The sequence below is a fragment of the Cryptomeria japonica genome, chromosome 11 (genome assembly GCF_030272615.1).
Source record: "Cryptomeria japonica chromosome 11, Sugi_1.0, whole genome shotgun sequence".
NCBI lineage: Eukaryota > Viridiplantae > Streptophyta > Pinopsida > Cupressales > Cupressaceae > Cryptomeria > Cryptomeria japonica.
The window spans coordinates 692,022,358-692,044,932 of record NC_081415.1 but is presented as its reverse complement, the minus strand read 5'-3'; the positions used below and the strand labels follow the sequence as shown (position 1 = coordinate 692,044,932).

Below are 22,575 nucleotides of genomic sequence, written 5' to 3'. Positions count from 1 at the left end.
TTGAGCTAAGTGTTCAACTTGAAAGTACTTCCTTTGCCCCTTGATTGGAGCGAAAAACACTTCCATTGCTCCTCATTGGGAGCAAATTTCACTTCTATTGCTCCAATTTTAGAGCGAAATCACCTTCAAGACATTTGGTGGAAGAAATTTAATAAAGCTTGCATATGAAGAGATAAATTGATGAAGGGAGGGCAAGAATTTGGTCAAGTGTCACAAAATTTCCTTTGCTCCCCTTTAGGAGCGAAATCTTGTTCCTTTGCTCCTCATTGAGAGTGAAATGCTCTTCCTTTGCTCATGAATAGGAGCGAAGTTGATAAAAAGGTTTCTCTTAAAGTTATTTTAACCTATTTTTGCCCATGGATGATTGGAACCTAGAATTTGAATTGATGAATTGAAGAAAGTGGATGAAATTTTGGCGATGTATGGAATAATCTCCATTGCTCCACTCTAGGAGCAAGAAGTTCTTCCTTTGCTCCCCTTTAGGAGCGAATTTGCTCATTGACATCGGCTAGCAGCAAATATAATTCATATTCAAAAGGGAGGGGCTTAAAACATGTTAAGTCGGCCTTCTTAAGGAAAACAATTCAATTTTATTTGCTCAAGATCAAGTCGGCCTCACCTTAAAAGGACACATCTCCTCATTAAGACACCTATATAAGGAGACTTGAAGCAATCATTTAGTCACCAACTCAGAGCAATCCTTTCTCCTGGAGCGAACTTGATCAGCAGATCAGTAGTCCCCATCAACTTCACTAGCAAATTTGATCAGCAAGGCAAGGAATCCAATCAATGTCAACAGCAAATCTGATTCAAAAAACATATCATCAACGAATTTAATTTCATCAACAGCGAATTTAGTCAACGTCAACATCAAATCTGATCCACAAGCAGCAGCTCCAATCAATAGTGACAGAAATATTCACAAAGGAAGAAGCAAATTCATCAAGGAGACAACAAATCTGCTCAAGGGGAGTGACCTCCCCTATAGAAACACATATTAGACCTGCTACACATAAAAAGGGGGATCATGTCAAATTAAGAGATTATAAAGGTTATATATCATGTGTGTTTAATGCTCATTTGTTTGTTTTGCAGGAGGTGAAGGAAGAAATCAAAAGGACCAGGTTGGAGGAAGATTGGAACAAGTGTCCTAAGGGAGAGATTCCAACATCAAGGTCAAGATACAAGGAAGATATCCTCAAGGGGACTTCATAGGCAAGCACAAGAAGGTGACTACACAAGAAACATTCACTTATACCAGAACATGATCCAGCTATTCAAGGTTTGATGCATTGAAAGAGTCAACAACATGAAGGGAGTCACAAAGAAGGAATTCCAAAGGAGAGAAGCAGTTGTGACATCAAAAGTTCATTCCAAGGCAACATCAATACTTCAAAACTAAGAGGGAGTCAACATCTATACCTTGCACCTCCGTTGAGAGATTTTAGAGGATAGTTTTAGAAGAGTTAATCAAAGTTAGAAGATCATCATCATCACTGCTGAAGCTGGATCATGTTGAGCATCAAGAAATGTTATTCGATACTCATTCATGGTGATGAATCCAATCCACTACTCCACCAATCAAAGAAATTCCACATCAGCATGTCTAGATGCAATGTACCTGACTCGTCCATGATGACACAAACTCTAGCGTACCTACCCCCACTATCTATTGGTTGAATATTCTAGAGATGACATGTGTCAAAGTGTTGTAATTATTTCGTTGGCTAGAATAGAGTTTGTTGTAACAAACCCTAATTTGGGTTTCATTGTAAAATCTCAGCCATTGATCTCAAATCAATCCGAGCCATTCATTGTAATGAGCTCTCTATATAAAGCTCAAGCTCTTCATTTGTAGAGGTTAATAGAATAGAGGGATAATAGAATAGTGAATAGCAGATAGCAATTAGAATAGAAGTTAGATTAGGAGGAGAAATTGTAGTTGTGACTTGTAAATGAGATACTCTTTTCATTGAAGTTATGGTGAAATGTGTTATTTCAACAAGTCCCATGGTTTCTACTTCTCATTTGCTTTCATGTTGATTAGATTGAATAGAGGAATTTGTTGAATGCATTTGTGTGGAATCATTTTAGTCCATACCACTAGCCTCTAGCTGATTGTAAGTGTGCCTTTCGTGGTCAATTGGAATGATATGAGCTTAACTTCAAATTGTTGTACATCCATTGTTTAAGCATTACCTTGAATGGTAATAAATGTTTGATGATAATGATTTGAATATCTTTAAATTATCCCTGAGAAGATTGCACTGAGCTTGTTTCAAATTGTTCAATTTGATGGTGAGACCTTGCCCAGTAGGATTCCATCGAATCATTCACTCTTCTCTTGCATTCTTAGGATTAGAATAGACCCCTAAACCCTATGTCTTTTGTCCTTTTTTAATTCTCCAACCAAGTAGTTAGGATCTAAGTTCCAACGATTCAAGCATTCAACAATTCAACGTAAGTCCCCTTGTGATTCCAGCATAATCACATCAACCATTGAGCTTATCCACACATCGTGACCCAACATACTAAGAACCTTGGAGTTGTCTCAAGTGATCCTTATGTGAATCTTCAACATTTGAGAGACTTTGATCAGGAGAGGATAAGATACCTTGGTATTTTATTATGTGTTTGATTGTGCATAAAAATACATCAACACTACCCACAATGAAATAATACCCTGTTAGGAGTAAATGAAATATTACAATGGGGAATGCACATGCATTTAGGCATACTGCCTAGAGCAAACTGCTCAAAAACAACAAAGGACTACAATCCTAGGAAGGCTCACTGCCTTACAGAAGCATTCGGATTACACGTGGAAGATCATGAACTAATAAAATAGTATCTCCTCATGCCCGGTTACAGTTTTGGTTAAGCACATAACACAAACTCTGCTCTTTCACATTTCTTCGCACTTCTCTGCTACCGAAAGATCAAAACATTATTCACACACACAGATACATCTCTCACATGATTATTACATATATTTATACAAATCATCAACCTATATTTCAAGGTCGGCTCAACACTCATCACACATTACAAAGAATATAACCACACACGCTACATCAATACATGCGGACCAAAACAATGTCGGCTAAGACATAGTTTGGACTCAAATCATCACCTCGAACACGAAACAACTCCAAGAATTACGCCACGAATATCTGCGGCACGCTACAATCATCTGATCGGCCAAGAACACCACATAACACAAACATACCGGAGAAATCATTAATAACGTGCACAACGATCAATGCGGACCATCAACACGGATAGGACCCGATCTAGAAACATCCACAAGCATCAAGAATTACACTAGCAACAATCGCAACATCACCACTTACTAGAATCTTCATTATCATTATACCAAACCTCAAGAACACCAACTAAACTGACTATCAAATTGAAAGATTAACTTGTCGATCTCCAAATCACGAACCATCTGAATTGAGGACACATATGAACGTCTCGAATGCTCTGCCAAATCCGCAAACCAAGATATTGCAATTCCGGAGCAATGCGGAGCAAAATCCAAAATACTGATCAACACAAACACCTGAATACCAACCACATACAGGATCTCATAACTTGATCAAATCACCATGCGGACCACTGAAACTTTAGCTGAATCAACTAGAAATACTTATCTCAAAACCCTTTAATCTGCAACAACTCATTTGCAACACACTGGCCAAACCAAATCATCCAATCTGACTGCAAGACTGGAACACAGGAATATATTGACATCAATGACAACACATCATTCCAATAAACTTCTCCGCAATATCCAACAGTGCCATCATGCCGCCATGCATTCAATAGATTCTCAACATGCAAGTGGACCCCACCATCATATGAACTATAATTTTCCAGGTTGTGCTTCATTAATACGGAATATTCTCTTTCCATGTCACCAACTCATCCTTTATAAGAATCTTTCCATTTCATGCTCACAAAAGATATTTTGGAAGATTTTCCTACCTTGGAAGAATTTTAACAATCTTTTCAATTTCTAAAGGATTCCTGAACGTCCAGAATTTGAGAGAGAAAATCCCTAGAGAGAGAATTTTATCCTTAAGGAACAATTTTGTGCACACTTCGTCTTGTAGGGAGGTTTTTCATCAATAGACCACTTCTTCCATGCCTAAGGAATTTTATCAATCTGAATCTTGGAGAGAAAAAATTCTCACTTAGAAAATTAAAATTATATTAAGTTTAAATAAATTTATTATAAATTTAAAAATAAACATAAGTTGATAAGTTGGAAATTTCATTTAAATATTTAAATTTGTTAATTTATAAATTGTTAGTTTAAAATCTAAATTAAATATTCAAAATATTAAATTTTAATATTACATGTCAACATTAAAAATAAAATATAAATAAATAAAAATAATAATAAATTTAAATCTATTAAAGGGTTCATCCTATAGTGTGATGGTTAAGTGGTTGCATTGTTAATGGTGCAACCAAGGTTCAAATCCCCACTTGGCTCACATGGTGTTCCTGTCGATTATGGGCTATCATTGTGGATGTGTTGCTGGTAGCAGGGGATATAAGGTGGATGTGTAGGAGGAGGATGTGCTAGCGGTGGAGGAGAGATGGAGGAAAGATGAAGATAAGTGGGCGGCCAGGTGTTAATGCCAAGGAGAAGGATAACAATCGAGTGTTAATGTTGGGGGTGAGGCCACAAACACATGTAGGAGTGTTAATGCTGAGGGTGAGGTCACAAACACGTGAGGAGGAGATTGTGTTGGAGGATGTGCTAGTGGTGGAGGAGAGAGAAGGGTAGAATTGGATGGCCAGGCGTTATTGCCAAGGAGGATGGCTAAGTGTTAATGTCGAGGGTAAGGCCACAAATGTGTAGGAGTGTTAGTTGGTGGTGAAGGAGAGACAATAGGAGAATTGGACGGTCAAGCATTAATGCCGAGGAGGAGGAGGACAATTGAGTGTTAATGTCGAGGGTGAGGCCACAAACACGTGTAGGAGGATATCGTGTTGGAGGACGTGTTGGTAATGGAGAAGAGACAAGAGGAGAATTGGATGTTTAGGTGTTAATGCCAAGGAGGAGGACGATCAAGTTAATGTCGAGGGTGAGGCCACAAACACGTGTAGAGGCCACAAACACATGTAGGAGGATATCGTGTTGGAGGACATGTTGGTAATGGAGAAGAGACAAGAGGAGAATTGGATGGTTAGGTGTTAATGCCAAGGAGGAGGACGATCAAGTTAATGTCGAGGGTGAGGCCACAAACACGTGTAGGAGGAGATCGTGTTGGAGGACGTGTTGGTGGTGGAGGAGAGACGAGGAGAATTGGATGGCCAGGTGTTAATGCCAAGGAGGAGGACGATCGAGTGTTAATGTTGGGGGTGAGACCACAAACACGTGTAGGAAGAGATTGTGTTGAAAGACATGTTGGTGATGGAGGAGAGACAAGAGGATAATTGGACGACCAAGAGTTAATGCCAAGGATGACGAGGACGACCGAGTGTTAATGTCGAGGATGAGACCCCCGTTTGTGTCCTCACCTAGAGCTAGGGCAAGGCTAAAAATTCTAGCACTCTGACTTGTTGGTGTACATTTTATAATCTACCAAACATTAGAATAAGATACCCAAAGGTATTCTATCCTCTCCTGAAAAATCATTGCTGATTCCAAGGTCTATATGTGCAAACAAGCGACTTTAGTGGGATAGCTACTTGGGTAATGCATGCTGAAAAGGGGGTCTTACGTTTACAAATGTCTTTCAAGCTTCTGGACTTAGATAAATTTGTCAATTTTAGGCTCTCTTTTTTTGGATTTTTCGGGATTTAGACTTTCAAAAAGGGAAAAAGGGGATAGGGTTTAAGAAAGCTGATCTAAACCTACGAATTCTGGAAACGGTATTAACTGGGTGTTCTCGGGAAACCGCACTTTGCTTCGCCACAATAACGACAACTACACAAAGTGGGTGCAATCTTCAATGGATTGTGCTTATGATCGAAGTTTTGGCATACACAAGGGATAGGCTCAGACTAACTTTGCACGGTGAAATGGAAATCATCCATTCACCAAAAGTATGAGCAAAGATACACCGTTAATTAATACTTATCAAATCCTTCATTCAACTCTAACAACTTTGAAAGCAAATCTAAATTAAATTCTAATTAATGTGTTGAGGAAATTGAAACCATGCTAATCACTCAAATAATAGAGATTACAAAGCCTTATTTGAAAAAATGACCTTCACGCAACAATATATCAAAACCCTCACACTCCAAATGAGAGGAGGTAGCCTTATATAGTTTTCCCAAAAACAATGAACGACCGAGATCAAACAGTGATCAAGGGCCCAGATTGAAAGCTACAAACCTTAATTAGGGTTTCTCAAAACTCTATCAATTCAGACAAACAAAAGAGTGACATGTGGCACAGCTGCCATTATCACTAAGGTGAGTGTCCAGTTTCCTTTTTTGCAGATTCAATGTATCTGGACACAATGAGTCAAACCTCTTCCATAGTGACACTAGGCAAGTTACTAATCTGGAAGTTGACGACGTCCACATCATCAATACACGTGGCGAGGATGCGCTCCCACTCAATTGTCTGGGCAAGAAAGTTTTCGTCAATGAGGAGAAAACTCGCAATTCTTGAGAGATCCCCTTTATCAATCATCCCCGAGACTTTGAAAAAGCTCGACTGAATTGTGGCTCTCGAGTTCTCTGCCTGCAAGTGTTTTTCTCGCATGCCCCCCTTTGCCAAATTTCTGATGCCACATGAAACACTTTACTTAAAATTTCTCTAACATTCTTCTCAATCTCAAAACACTTAGTCTCAGATTCTTCAAGACCTCAATCCTCGTGACTAAAGCACGATATCAAGTGTTAAAATCATCCTTATCCCCAGCCTGGAAGACACATGCATCTATCAAGTCTTGCTTTGACAGACCTCAGATAATCCTCAATTGTGGAAGTATTTCATCTTGGATTTCCTCAATATCCTCCCAATTTGCAGCCAAGTCTTGAATTATACTGACTAATGAAGAAGCTGACTCATGTGTTAATACCAAATTTTCCACAAGTATGTCAACCCGTGTCGAAGCATCTGAGGTCCATTCCTTAACTTGCTCGAATGTGCCCTTCATGTCCTCATAATCTTTCATCGACTCATGAGGAAGCGGCTGCGGAGTGGCAACTGGTATCTCATGATTAAGTGGCTTAGTTAGATAGAGAACATATTTTCTCCATTGCTGATTCTCTTCCTCAATCTTAATTCTTTTCTCCTTTTCCTTGGCTAGTCTTGCCTTGAGGGCATTGCAAGAATCATCAAAATATTGGATCTCTTGAGCCTGAGTAGGCTTACCCAAGTCTACTGAAGTGATCTTATAATCTTCTGGAGCAACATCACTCTGGGTCTTTCCTTCTGTTGACGTGTTTTTTGTACACAGCCAAACACAGAATAAAATACCTAAAGGTACTTTATCCTCTCTTGAATAAAGTCTCCGAATGCTAAAGATGTCGCGAAAAGGATCAATCGAGATGACTTCAAGGTTCTTTGTTGTAGGATCTCTACGTGTGGATAAGCTCTTTGTGGTATGATGTGATTTGCTGGAATCACAAGGGGACTTACACTTCAATGACCTAAACGTCTGATTTGCTGGAATCACAAGTCCTATTTACTGACTGGAAGGCAAACAAATGGCAAAAGATGCAAGGTTCAGGAAGTCTACTCTACTACCTAGAATGCGAGAAGATGGATGAATGACTAGGTGGATTCCTACCGGGCTGGGTCTCACCATCAGGCTGAACAATTCAACACCAACTCAATGCGATCTTCTAAGGGATGCTTCTAATATGTTCAAATCGTACACCATCTGACAATGATCACCATTCAAGAAAATGCATGAAACAATAGACGTGTAACGACTTATGATTAAGCTCATTTGTTCCAGTTGACACGCAAGGCGCACTTACAATCAGTAACAGGCTAGTGGTATGGATTAAACGGATTCCACACAGGTGCATTCAACAATTTCCTTCATTCAATCTAATCATAAAATCACTTTGATCTTGCAAGAATAATGCATATTTGAAAATCTCGCTGTGGACCCTCTCTGAGGGTTAGGAGCGACTTTTGCTACCTGGACCAAAATGTTTCACTTTTCATCTAAAAATCACTTTGCCAAGGGAGATGTCATCTTGTTCTTTGCTATGAATAAAAATTCATGTCCAAGAAAGGTCCAAAAATGTGCACACAAAGAAAATCGTTGTGGGCCCTCTCTGAGGGTCAGGAGCGATTTTACCTTTCCTGGGCAAAACTCCTTCAATTTATCATCTTTGATCAAGTCTGGATACTTCACTATGCTCATTTCATCCATCCCCATGCCTTTGACATCTTAAGTCGACCAAATAAGGCTAGCAATGACCCTTATAAGATTTCTCGCTGTGGGCCCTCTCTGAGGTCAGGAGCGATTTTTCTGTTTTCAACAAGGTCCTTCATTATTTCAAGTCAAAACTTCTTCAGGCGGGTGGAGAAAGTCATTTATTTCCCTTTCATGCTCAAAACTTAGTCCTTTTCCATTGCAAAATGAAGTGAATCAAAATCTCACTGTGGGCCCTCTCTGAGGGTCAGGAGCGATTTTTCGCTGTGGGCCCTCTCTGAGGGTCAGGAGCGATTTTTGAATTTTTGAACTCTCTGTCAGGATAATTTTATGGAATATAACATTTAAGTATAAGTTTCTTATACTTTAAGTTATATTCCATATATACTTTCAGGATGTTTGAGAGTGGTTTCAGACCTCCAAGAGCCATATTGCAAAATCTAGTTTATGGAGGATTTTCAGTTTTCTAGACTTAGTCAAATTTCAGGATCAGGACATTCCAGACTTAGTCAAATTCAGGATCAGGACATTCCAGACTCAATCAAATTTCAAGATCAGGACATCACTCAAGAAGGACCTGCTATCCAGGTGATCCCCTTGGCGACACTCAAAATGCAAAGGCTAACTAACAAAACCCTAAAAGACCTAGAAAACAAACCCTAGAAAGCAAAAAGTCGGGGTCCCCATTTGTAATGGGGCGATGTGTGAAAACGTCACAACACCTTCCTTCGATACAACTATCTGAACCGTTCTAAACCCTGCACTATCCCTCTGAATCAAGAGAATTTTCTAGCTGGCTTAGGTGGTTTAATCATAACTAGTTCTTTAACCTTCGTCAAAAATGTTGCAGTATTCTCTTCTCAGTGAGTCTCATTAGGAACCTTAGCCTTTATCCTTTCTCTCAACCAATCAGGAATGGTCGATTGCTCCTCAGTATTTTTATCAAATCCACCATCTATTTCTCCAGACCCACTAACTATACCATCAAGAAAAACCGCTAGAGGCTCAAATTGTTCCTTGGTTGGATTTTGGACAGCCTCTCTCATTATCTCTTCAACCGAAGGAGAAGGCACTCTTACTTCATTATTCTCCATATCTGTGTCCATCTCTTGTTCTTCAATTGTATTCTAGTCAGGCATAGCAGATGTGGCACTCAAGGTCAATTACCTTCATTTGATTCACATCTTTCCCCAATAATTTTCTTTCCCTTGGCCTTTTCAGAATTTCCAGCAGGTTCTTTTCTCTTTTGGGACCCAACACAAGTGGCTCATTTCTTATCTTTTCGAAACCCGGTTGTTCAAGTTCAGGACTATCTTCCACTTGAGCAACGACCCAAAATACTTTTGTTGCTCTTACCATGCATAGGGGAATTCTAGACCAGAATCTTCTTTTGATTTTGAAACTATCGGCTGCATTTTCCCAATAATCCTCTAAATCAATTCTGTGTTCAAATACAACTCCTTCTACCCTTTTCATCTTACGGAATGGATGAAAGTTCCTTCTTGCCTTGTATTGGTAGAAGGGGTACCATGCCAACTCTTTTTCAGTAGTGGCAGCAGCTTGTGCTAATGGACATGTCTCCAATCCATTTCCAATAGTGAGAGAAGATGTTCATGCCTTCTTCTGCTTCTCTCTTTGCACCGTCATGAAGCTTTCCAGTTGCCTCACAACTTCCAGCAGCACAATTCGGTTGGTGGGATACATTGGGAGCTTGTAGGGAGATCCAGAAAATCCCTGAATTCTGATATAGGTGAATCTTGGGTATTGGATATACCAATACCTGAATTTGCTTATGAAGTCCTTAGACTCTTTAGAGAGCCACTCTTGAGAGAGTCTTTGATGTAATCCACCTTGCAGTGTTCGTGTGATATGCATCATTCACCCTCTCGAAATGTAACTTTTCTTCCATATGCAGTTGGGGGTAGCAATTGTAAAAAGGAAACTAATTCTCCTTGTTTCTCACCTGTCCTCTGCAGGTGAGGCCTCTGTATCTGTAACTTCTAGCAAGAGAATAGAACAAATATGAACTCATGTAGAAGACTCAATCTCCCTCCAAATTTCTCAACTGACTGTCCAAGTTGTTGCTTATTATCTGAGCCTAGTCAATCATCTTGACTCCATTCATTATCTCATTAATGAAGTAATACATCCAAGGCTCAAATGGAGCGCCTTGGGGATTACCCATTATTCGGTTCAATAAGACAATCGTGTCTTCAATATCTTCTTTAAAATATGCCCTCACCAAGTTCTTCTTTGACAGCTTAGAGGCCCCCTTTCTTGGTTTGTCCAGCCATGAATGATTGATGATGGCTTCGTACTCCTCCATGTGGTCTTGATACATTTGATTGGCCTCATCCTTGGTCACATATACAGCATTATGATATTTTGGGATTCTAAATGCTTCCCTTATGGCTACATCACTAATATTAGCCAACACTATTCTGTCTGGTGCTATAACATCTTTACTGTCAGGGTTATAGTGCCTAGCACACTCAACTACCAACTTCGTGCACTGCATAGTAGGGAGAAAGCCAGCAACATGTACGATGCCACTCTTCATCATCTTACGCGCGGTCACAGTAGGCACAAGCTTGTCCAAGCCGAACATCCTTTTCTTAAACTCCCTCAAATTGATATGTCTGAGGTTGGTATCACTGACATTCTTCCATTTCGAGATCATCCTTGATTCAAGAGGAGCATCCTTGTCTACTTGAAACTTCATCGCGACTGAAATTTGCGAAAACACATGAAGCCTAATTTAGAAATTAGAATTTCAATTTAAAATTTGAGTTTTTGAATGACTAAGTGGTTGAAGTTGTTTACTTCATTTTTCATACTTAGTCATTAAAATGGAGTTTTCACATGTACGAATTTCGAAAATGATAATAAAACTCCATACTCTAAATTCTGATTTTAATCCAAAAACCAGGTCTGCAATAACATCAATCTTACCCAAACTTGCTTTGAAAGGCAGGAAATAAGAAAGAAGGTATGAATATTCAATCCAACTTGATCTTTCTTATTGAAATTTTGGACAAATCTGTTAAAATCACCTCCAACGAAACTTAGAAAACTCAGAATATCTAATAAATCTGCGTTCAAAACCAACTTCACCTTCGATATAATGAGAAGAAAAAGACAAGAAGATAGAAGGAACTAGATGAAAACTCAGAAAACGTGATGAATATGCCTCCTATCAGCTCGTTTAACTCCCAAAACCTGAGAATGCTATGGTTTGAAATGATAGTAAAACTCAGAACCTGCAAAAACTTCTTCGAATCTCCCTCAACCTGTAAGAATACCTCTTAAAAAAAATGCTCTCAGCACCGTGGAATTCGAACTCTTGTGTGTAAAAATGAAGGAGAGGATGTCTTATTTGTATTGAAGTTGGATTTCATAATTAGAAACATGCAGATCCTCTTCAAATTCATGTTTCCAATTCGATTTCAGTCTTAGATACTCATGGAGAAAGTTTCTGATTTAATTTTGAGTTGCAATGTCATCCTCATCTAGTTCGAATCTCTCACAAATGTAAGTTTCTAATTTGATTTTCCAGCTCATATTCAAACTTGATCTTCGAATATCCCTTTTTTAAAAACTTTCTAATTTGATTTCATGGTTCGATATCCCAGTTTCTATTTCAATTTTGAGTTCATATTTGAACTTAATCTTCCACACAAACTTTCTAATTTGGTTAATAGTTCGAATTTTCCATGAATCTGCTAACATCACTTGAAGAATATTCCATTTTTTAAAACTTAGTCAGCAACCTTTGACTTATTTTGACCTCCATTATGAGCAGGGCGGACTTTGTTGAGTTTGTCTCATCATTAATGACTTTGGGCAGAGTTCTTTAGGAGTATAAGGCGGACTTTACTCGCCTTGTGCACTTTGCAACCATTCCCTAGAGTGGACTTTATCATCTTGTGCACCTCAAAACCTTTCTATCTAAGGCTGACTTTATCATCTTGTGCACCTCAAAACCTTTCTGTCTAAGGCAGACTTTGGAGGGGTTGATTATACTTTGCCTTAAGGCGGACTTTACTTGTCTTAGGCACCTCATATGTTTTCCACCTAGGGCGGACTTTGCTTTGAATGTTACTTTCACAAGTTGTAGGGCAGACTTTACTTGTCTCATGCACTTGATCTTTTTCTTATGTTCACACACCACTAGCCATCTCCTTAGGCGGACTTTGGGAAACTTGAAAAACCTTAATCTTTCATTGCAAGGCAGACTTTGAGTAGGTCATGATCCTAGGAGGACGGACTTTTTTTGCTTCCTCCAAACACTTTCAACTTTCTTCAGTTTTGTCGCGGACATTTTGGAGTTTATGACCTTTTCCATCATCCATAGGGCGGACTTTTTAGATGTATGGTCCTTTGGAGGGCGGACTTTCTCCATCTTAGGTGATGTTGATTGCAAAGTAGGGCGGACTTTTTGAGACTTGAGACACCATGCACTTGTACCTTGGGCGGACTTCTAGAAGGTCGTGACCATGCTTCCCTTCCCTTAGGGCGGACTTTTGGAGTTCATAACACTTGCACCCCACCTTGGGCGGACTTTGTCCATCTCCCCTTTGCATATGGCGGACTTTTCAGAGTCTCCTTTTCATCATGGGCATACTTTTGGAAGAACATGATACTTATACTTCACCTTGCAAATTGGGCAGACTTTTGAGAAACTTGAAAAACCATGGAGGGCAGATTTTTGAGACTTCCTTGCACCTTCTCCATCATGGGGCGGACTTTTTGGAGGTCATGACCATGCTTCCCTTATCTTAGGGCGGACTTTTTGGAGTTCCCGTCATTTATTCACCAGCAAACATGATTAGCCACACTTAGGGAAATACTCAAAATTTAATAACTTCTTCAATTTTAGCCAGATTAACATGATATTTGAAATCCATACTCAGGTAACCCATCTGAAGCATCATGACCCCTAAAAAGTAGGAACTTAGCTTTTTGGGTCAAAAATTGAAAGTTTTTTTTATCACGATCGATGCAGGTCAGTGGTGCTGGTGCAAACCCTGGGACCCCACTCTGAAAAAGCAAAAGGCAGACATCCCTAAAAAATAGAGAAAAATTTCTAAAAAATAGACATCCTGGGGATCGAGCTAAAAATGCCAAAAACGAAACTTTGTAAAAATAGGAAAAAGCAAAAAAAACACTTTCCAAAAATAGAAAGTTGTCCAAATTCGCTCAAATCAATTTCATTCTTCATCCTTCGGCATTTCTAGGCACTTTGATAGTGTCTAGACTCTGTTATCACTTGGTTTGCAAAAACTGACTTTCAATCCTTAAGACTCAAACCGTTCAAAACTTGACAAAACTGAGCAAAATTGAAGCGGAAGGCCACGAGACACTAACAAAAACCCTAGAAAGCAGGAAAGGAGAGGGTCCCCATTCTCAATGGCGTGATGTGTGAAAGTGTGAAAAATTGTCACAACATGACCCAACTTTACCAATCAAAAAAAAATTAAATCTATTAAATATTAATTTTTAATAATTATTTTGATAACAATAAAATAATATTCAGTTTTTTATATACATCAATTATTAAAATATAAAATGCCTATTAAATTAGAAACAAGATCGCGGCTGCCTACCTTGGAGTTGCAGACTTGCTGGAAGCCCAAGGAAATCTGCAGCAGCGTAGCCTGCAAGTAGACACCAGGCTAAACTTGCTCTTGTGGTCATGTGGGTCATCGCTCCTTGCCCTAATGCCCTCCTATCACACATTGCAAAAGAAATGTGCCCCCTAGCCACTAGCAATAGTGGCTGAACGAACTCACGGGATACACGAACTCTATGAAGTCGGCTGCAGAAGGAATGTGCACCCTAGCCACTAGCTGTCGCCACTAAACGAACTCACTTAATGGCCTCGTCGAGACTCATGGGCTCATGCTTTGTTGAAACCAGCATGGGCCTTGAATTTATAGAAAAAACTGTCGAAAAGCCTAAACGAAAACATTTGTGCAAAAATGTATTTTAGTAAAAATCCTGGCTCTTTTTCCGTAAAAATATTGATGCAATTTTTTACAAATTGCATACATTTTTTAAATATTCGCCGAATTTCTAACTTAAGCATGAAATTCGGCAAACCCTATGAGACAAATGGGTACATAGAGATATGGATAAATAAATCTGGATATAAAGATAATGATTATTGTGCATCAAAAAAATGTTTTCTACCACTAAATGGTAAAGCTAGTTATAGTCTTTAGTGATCAGTGACATTTGTGCAGCTATGATCTAGTCACAGATATTACGCTCAGCCACATAACAGACGGTGGTTTACGATTGTCAATAACCACCTTATGATTGGGCACTCTCCCGAATCAATTGAATAAGTAAACCTTCAAAAAATCTACAGGAATATCAGGAATGCTGTTGAAGATTACAAGATTGAGAAGTTGAGGAATTCAGTTACCTGATGTAAACAAGGTAAACTACGAATCAACTCTCCTTCATTAACCTGCTCCAGACAAACAGTACAAGTCAATTCTTCTTCTTGTCCTTTTCCACTGCCCTCTGCGTTCGCTGAATCAGTTTTCTTCTGTGTCATGCAAAACTCAGAGTCAATAACACATAACATATTTGATACAAGAAAATCATCCTTAGCCAATACTCAGATCCGTACTATAAATCAGACATCTGGCTATAATTGCAAGAATGACATTTGCTTTTATCACCATAAAATGAGAAATGGAAAAACTATAAGCACATATTACTACAGAAATCATTTATTTATTTGTGTATTTAAATCCACAAAAGATCAAGGAAAAGATTAATTTTGTAATTAATTATTATTTAGTTTAAGGAGGATACTGAAATATTAGCTGCCATCATCCTAACTAAATATTAGTAATTCAACTTCTCTACAAATTAAGATCAATAAAATGAAGATTAATTCAATTTGATTCTGCTCTAATATGAGAGAAAGTTAAAAAGAAATTCTCAAATTAAAACTGTTTGCCATATATGCATATATTTGTGACTGCAACCGGTAGCATACTGCCGGCAATGCGATGCTAATCTAAGTGACCATCAGTAACTTCAACAAAGTAGAGTGAAAGTTAGTCTTTAAGTTGTATATTCCAATGGAGCTTTGAACAAACACTTGTTGAAGAAAAGTTGAAAGATATGGAAGTAAGAAGTCATATGACTATTTCATAAAAATATACAGCTTCTTTGGACTAAAAGAAGTCTACCACGAACCAACTATCAAAGCATAGTTATATTAGGAAGTAACTTTAAAATGTTCATAAGAAACTCTACAAGGATACCAATCTTCAAGTGGTACTATAGTTACCAGGTTCACGATATTGGTTTGTCTGGCAAGTCAAAAGGATTCAGAAATCCAGAAATTTTGAAAAAGCCAGCAACATTCATATAGGAATCAAAAAATCCAAACAAGATGAGATGAATCTGACTGGTCCAAAAAATCCAGATCTGTCTGGATTTGGTAGCTATGAGTGGGATGAGATGTTCAAATTTTAGATAGCAGTGCCTAACAAGGCAATTCTAAACAAAACTAAAGGTAGGTCCAAATATTCAAGTTCATCCTAAGAAATTCTATTATATGCTATAAATCTAGAGACAAAGGTGAACATGTCAACTAAATTAGAATTGAGATATATCTATCACTCTCTATACATGACAAGTCAAGAAGAGTGAAAACACTTTCAGGGCCACACTAAGTTCTTCCTCCTGATTTCTCCCTTATGTAGTGTTGTGACGTTTTCACACCGCCCCATTGCAAATGGGGACCCCCCTTTTTTTTTCTTTTTAGGTTAGGGTTTTGTCTTCAATCTCTTGCCTCTGCAAATGAGTCAAGTTTTGTGAAATTTGGAGGAGTCATCATAGTTAAAAAATGAAGCAATGGTCAAATGGACGTTTTATTGCTACGGATGGTCTCAAATAGGTTGGAGTAAAATCGCAGTTTCTTGGGGTCAATTCTGACAACTTGCTTTTTTTAGGATTTTTTGCTTTTTTTGTTTTTTTCTAAATTTAAAAAGTTTTGTTTTTGGCATTTTGGTGCTTTTTTCTAAAAAATAGAAAGTTGCTTTTTGCTTTTTTCGAAGTTCTAGATTGTTTCAAGTTCAAGAAAACAATCAAGTCAGAGGAATTCATCCAAAATGCACTAAGTATGAAATAACTTTCAAATCCAAACGATAATTTCTAAAAAGCTGATTGAAGATCACAAGAAATTGGCACGAAAAGAAAAATTCCTAAAATTCCTTTAAAAAAAATTCCTAAATTTCCTTGAAAAAATTCCTAAATTCCTTGTTTCCATGGCAAACTTCCTTGAACATAAGCAACGTCCGCCTAGGAAAAAATGTTCAGAATTTCCAAAAAAAAAGTTTAGCATAAGGAGAAATTCGCCCAACCCATGAAAGGAAAGAGTTTGAACTTGGCTAAATTGAAAAGGAATTAAAGCTTCTAGAAGAGAAGCTTCCAAGAAGAAAAAAAGAATTGCTAATAAGTCTTAAAGTTAAAACACAAAAAAATAATAAAACAACGAAAGTTCAAATTGGAAGCCTAATTGTGTCCACATTCATTATCCTTCAAAAATTCAAAAAAACAAAAAAAAACAATTCAAAGAAGGAATTCCAATTTCCTTTTAAGTATAGGCCTTGGCCTTTCATTATCACACTTCTTTCTAGGAATTCGAACTTTCTTAGTCTCTCCAATTTCTTCTTAGGTAATTTAGGAGTTTTATTGAAGGTTTCAAGAGGAATTCAAGGAATTCATCCACATTCTTTGAGATCTTCCTCCATTTATTGCAGGTCTGAAGCACTTCTAGGACAGAATTCTGACATTGTGGATTCCAAATTTCTTCTTTTCTGTCTAATTTCTCCAAATTTCTGAGTTCCATCCATGATACAAGGCTTCTTTTTTGTATTTCCTTTCGTCATAAGGGCAGAAACCCTTAAAATCAAACTTTGTTTACGAAACTAAGATTATTTCATGTCTGATCTTAAAGTTTTGGAGTTCAAATTAGACCAAATTTCGTGATTCCCAAATATATCCTCAGTCTGATTTTGATTTTCAGGCTTCATTTTAACCAGATTTCCACTTTACAGAGTTCAAATCAGACCAGATTTTATAATTTTCAAGTATTTTGGGCCTGATTTTGGATTTCCAGAACATTTATAAAGTCCGATCAGACTAAGTTTCATAGTTTTCTGAGAAATCTTTGGCTTCTAGAATGATAATAAGGTCTAATTTAAAATTCTAGAAACTTACTTAAAGTCTGATTTTGATAAGGTCTAGGTCTGCTTTCCAGAATCTTTTAGTTTGATCAGTCTCTATCCCATTAGTTTTCAAATTTTCTAAGAATGATTTTGAGTCTCCAGAATATTCCTAGGTCTGATTGGCAATTCCAAGTTCATTATCAGTCATTATTTCTGAAAATTTCAACTCTGATTTTTATTTCTCAGACCATACTCAGTTTGATGCTAAGTCCGATTTTCAAAGTTTAATCGGAAAAGTCAGAGTTATTGTTCGAAGTATCTTAAGTTGACATCAAATTTATCACTCCTAACTTGTGAATTTCTCTATATTGCAGATAGTAGATGTCAGCACAAGGAGGGATTTCCAAAAAGGTGCCGATGAAACAAGGAACCAATTGGAAAAATGATTCCACAACGCATAGAAGTACAACATTCACACTTCAAGGTGGAATCCAAGAATGAATGCAATAGAGAAGAAGGACCTACAGTTCATCAAGACATTCGAAAAGATCAAGTCATACAAAGATGAAAGGTCTGGTCCTACATCGACCTTGGATTTCTTTTGGAAATCCAAAATCGAAAGAACTCGACCCAGGAATCCAAGTCCAAGGCAAGGAATTCTAGAATCAAGGAAGGGGGATAGTTTCAGAAGAATTAATCAAAGTTGGAAACTTAATCATCCAAGATGATGCAATTGGAACAACTCGATCATCCAAAAATATTGCCTAAGGCATTGACACTTCTTCATGATGAGGAATCAAATCTGCACGGCAAGTTGAGGTGGCATCCCAGTCATCAATCGACCAATCCAAGGGTGCCAAGTCAGACATGTCTAGGTGCAATGAACCAGACTCAACAAGTGGCTCATATTTTCTCATTGGTTATGCGCAGTGTTATAATTTTCTCATTTGCCGAAAGGAGTTTTTTTGCAATTAACCCTAATTAGGATTTTATCCATTAATCTCGGTTGTTGATCTTAGATCAATCTGGGTCATTGCTTTGTAATTGGGTGCCTATATAAACCCCCTCTATTTCATTTATTTTCATACGAGAGATTTCAAAGATTGTTGTAGTGATGCTCCATAAGTATAAAGACTTGTTCATTGTTCAATTGTTGGTGAATCTGGTCTACTTTGCGCATTAGCATGGTTTCTTGCTCTCATTAGAAGAGGATTTTATTTTCAAGTTGTTAGAATGAATGAAAGATCTGATAGAAATTGCTTTATGTGAAATTGTGTGTTCATACTTTTGATAGTTGGATGATTTTCAATTATCGTGCAAAGTTAGTATGAACCAGAAATTAGAAACTTAACTTCAATTACTTAATTCATTGTTCAAAATGTTCGTGAATGATAGTATATGAAAATCTTTTATTCCATAGAGGATTGCACCATTCTTGCCTAGTTGTTGAATTTGGCGAAGCTTGAATTGGTTTTTAATTTCGCATTTGCAATTTTCGTCTCTTGAATTCCTAGAAATTGTTTAGGATTAGAATTATCTTTCTCAAACCCTCATCTTTTTACCTTTTTTCTCAAAAACTCACTTTAGAAGTACAATTTATTCAAAAATTGTTCCAAAAAAAAAGAAGAGAAAGTTAAGAATCAGCAAAATCTTTAAACTAATCATCTCCTTGGACATTTGTGTAAGTCCCCTTGCAGTTACCAGCATTTTCAAAAAGAGACGAATGAGACTATCTGCATTGAATCTGGAACCTTGGAGTCGTCTTCGTGATCACACAGGTCATCTGTTCAGCACTTAGAGGATTTTGATCAAGAGAGAGTAGGATATCTTAGGGTATTTTATTCTGAGTTGTGCATGCATAAAAAACACACCAATATGTAGGATCTAAACCCCTTCCCCAAACTAGTGCAGACATTGAACCTTTCCAACTCCTTGCAGAACCTTAGCCTGAGCAGAACCATATTCTCCAATTGTTCGAAGTGGTTGTCTAGATTTTAATTTCTATGTGCTTTAAAGTCGCATTTGGTATCCTTTGAAAGCACACAACTTCCTCGTATTATATTTTCTAGAAATTAGAATACCTTGTGTAATTGTAAGCCCCCAATCAAAAGGATTTTATCCAACAAAAATCAAAACCAGATGAGACAAATCTGACTGGTCCAAAAAATCCAGATCTGGCTGGATTTGGTAGCTATGAGTGGGATGAGATGTTCAAATTTTAGATAGTAGTGCCTAACAAGGCAATTCTTAACAAAGCTAAAGGTAGGTCCAAATATTCAAGTTCAAACTAAGAAATTCTATTATATGCTATAAATCTAGAGACAAAGGTGAACATGTCAACTAAATTAGAATTGAGATATATCTATCACTCTCTATGCATGTCAAGTCAAGAAGAGTCAAAACACTTTCAGGGCCACACTGACTTGTTCCTCCTGATTTCTCCCTTCTGTAGGATCTAAAACCCTTCCCCAAACTAGTGCAGACGTGGAACCTTTCCAAATCCTTGCAGAGCCTCAGCCTGAGCACAACCATATTCTTCAATTGTTCTAAGTGGTTGTCTAGATTTTAATTGCTATATGCTTTAAAGCCCCATTTGATGTTCTTTGAAAGCATACAACTTCCTCGTATTATATTTCCTAGAAATTAGAATAACTTGTGGAATTGTAAGCCCCCAGTCAAAAAGGATTATATCCAACAACAATCTGCTTTCTTGTTTGGGAACGTTGTGTTTATAATGCCAATAATGGGAGCTTTGCAATTCAATCCTCTCCTCTGCAACCAGGTTTATTGAAATAAATGGGCGATAAGCCTGTGAGTACAACAATACAAAATTAGAAAGGGATTAATTACAAGGTTAGTTTGCTAACTCTAAAAGGCAATGCTTAAAAATTTTATAGCCAACTTAAGAATTGGTATAATGAGCAATAATTTATAAACATATTAGTCCATCATATGAGAGAATAAAGGTTTACAACCTGATGACCAATTCTCTCAAACCATATCTTAGAAAACATATAATATAGTGTCACACCCCTACCAAATGCCCTCATTTCCCCCAAGCTTTCCTTAAAAAAATTCACATATTTGTGTTAATGTGGTATCAATTCAGATTAGCAGAGTCGAAATAAAGTTTGAAATTTTTAAAAATAAAAAGTTGAGTGAAGAGTCAGAAATCGTGCAAACTACACTTATGAATGCTTTTTATCCTTTTGAGAAAGTAATCTTTCAATTCCAAAATCCCAATTTTCAATTATATGTCATTTTTTTTGTGTTTTAAAACCCTTTTTTGGTAAAATATCTCAAAAGGGAAAGGGGCTTTGAAAGATCCCTGATTATAATTCTGATCCAAACTACTGAATGACCAACGAATGTGTTTTCAGAATTTTGTAAGTTTTTGGGGTTTTGACAATGCATAAAGGAAATAACAATGCAATACAAAGGAACAACTGACTGAAATCAATTATCACATTTCTGATTTTATTAACAGCAAATATTAAATGCAAGAGATTAAAGGATTTTTAACACAATAATGCCAAATATGGCCTACCAAAGGTCCAACGCCCTCCCTGGAGGCTGTGTTATTGACTACAACTGCTGCTACAATTGTCTCCAACGCTCATTAACAGCTTTCATGAGCTTTATTCATCACTCTAATAATTAACAAGAACAATTAAGGAGGTTGTATGCAAATATGAAGCCTTTCCCAAATTCTTGCTAGGAGAACCACCAGGATTTGGCACCAATTTCCAAATGAATCGCTGATAGCTCCCAAATAAGCTGAGATATGATCAATCTAATCAACCAACTGACTTCCCTATTGCCTGACCATGATTTTGCAAACAAACCCTGCCTCCAATCACTTCTAATTAATATTATTGTAAACCCCAGGCTGCTGAAATGGTACGGCCAGCATGGGTGGATAGTACGGCTTGCATAGACTTCAAATATGGACTGAAAACTCACAATTATCTGCCCAGATCTGATTGTAGTTTTCAAGAAATGCTGATTCCAAAGTTTGCTTGCAGAATGGGCCCTCCAATGGCCTGAAACAAACTTCTGATGTGTCCCACGTGGTGCCTGTAGAAGGGATCTCGTCCTTCTGAAGTCAAATTTGAGGGTATCGTCCCAAACTTGATGATCTCAGGAAAGTTGCAGACCTGCAATTTAACAATACTACAAAATAACCAATGCATAATGAATTCCAAAAACCCTTTTCCATCTCTTTAATCCTCTTGCCCTAATTCGAACCCCTTAAAGCATCTTTTTAAGATTCCAAATGGAATCTTACTCCTTCAAACTTGTACGCCCAACTTGAGGGGTTATTTGTCATTAAAGAGGGGCCACTTTAATATTATAAAACAACCTAGGTAAATGTGTGTTGACGTGTCTGGAATCGCATCGCTGCAAACTCCATACGGCCAACGCAAAATAGAATAGCCGACTGATTATCCTACTCTCTCCTGAGATAAGGAAGTCTCTAATGCTGTTTTCTAAGTTTGATCAAAGGAGACAACCTCAAGGTTTCTTTTGTCAGGTCTTGACAGCGGGATCTCTCAGTGGCTTGATGTGTTTTTGTTGGAAACACAAGGGGACTTACGATTTGCAACAAGCTAGTCTGCTGTGATTCTCGAATTACGCAATAAAGAGCAAAAGGAAAGGGTTAGGAGATCTAAAACTAACAACACGGGTATGCGGGTAGACGGATTCAACATAACCAATTCCTGCTTGGCCAGAATAGCTCACAACCTTGCAGAAATGGTGCAATCTTCAAAGGGACTTGGAAGATTTTCAGACTAGAGACGCACGGCTAAGCACCCAATTCTGGCGCAGCTTAGACGGACATCTGCAATTGAACTAAGCACAATTAAAGGCTCAGGTTAACCACACAAAAGGATACACAATCAGTATATCCTCAGTGGTATGAGCCTGAATCTATCAAATACCTGCATACCCAAAACATAAAGATCTATCTAAAATACTGAAAGAAACCATGCAAACAGGATGAAAAC

At 37.7% G+C, this 22,575-nt stretch overlaps 1 protein-coding gene across 4 annotated transcripts in view; it reads right to left on the bottom strand.

Annotated features, from left to right (window-relative positions):
- LOC131038108 (E3 ubiquitin-protein ligase SDIR1) overlaps nucleotides 1-22,575 on the bottom strand; it is a 107,904-nt gene that overhangs the window by 20,899 nt on the left and 64,430 nt on the right. For all 4 annotated transcript variants that reach the window (XM_057970424.2, XM_057970421.2, XM_057970422.2 and 1 more), the window contains one exon: nucleotides 14,800-14,925. In XM_057970424.2, the coding sequence (XP_057826407.1) occupies nucleotides 14,800-14,925 (126 nt within the window). The remainder of the gene's footprint in view (nucleotides 1-14,799; nucleotides 14,926-22,575) is intronic.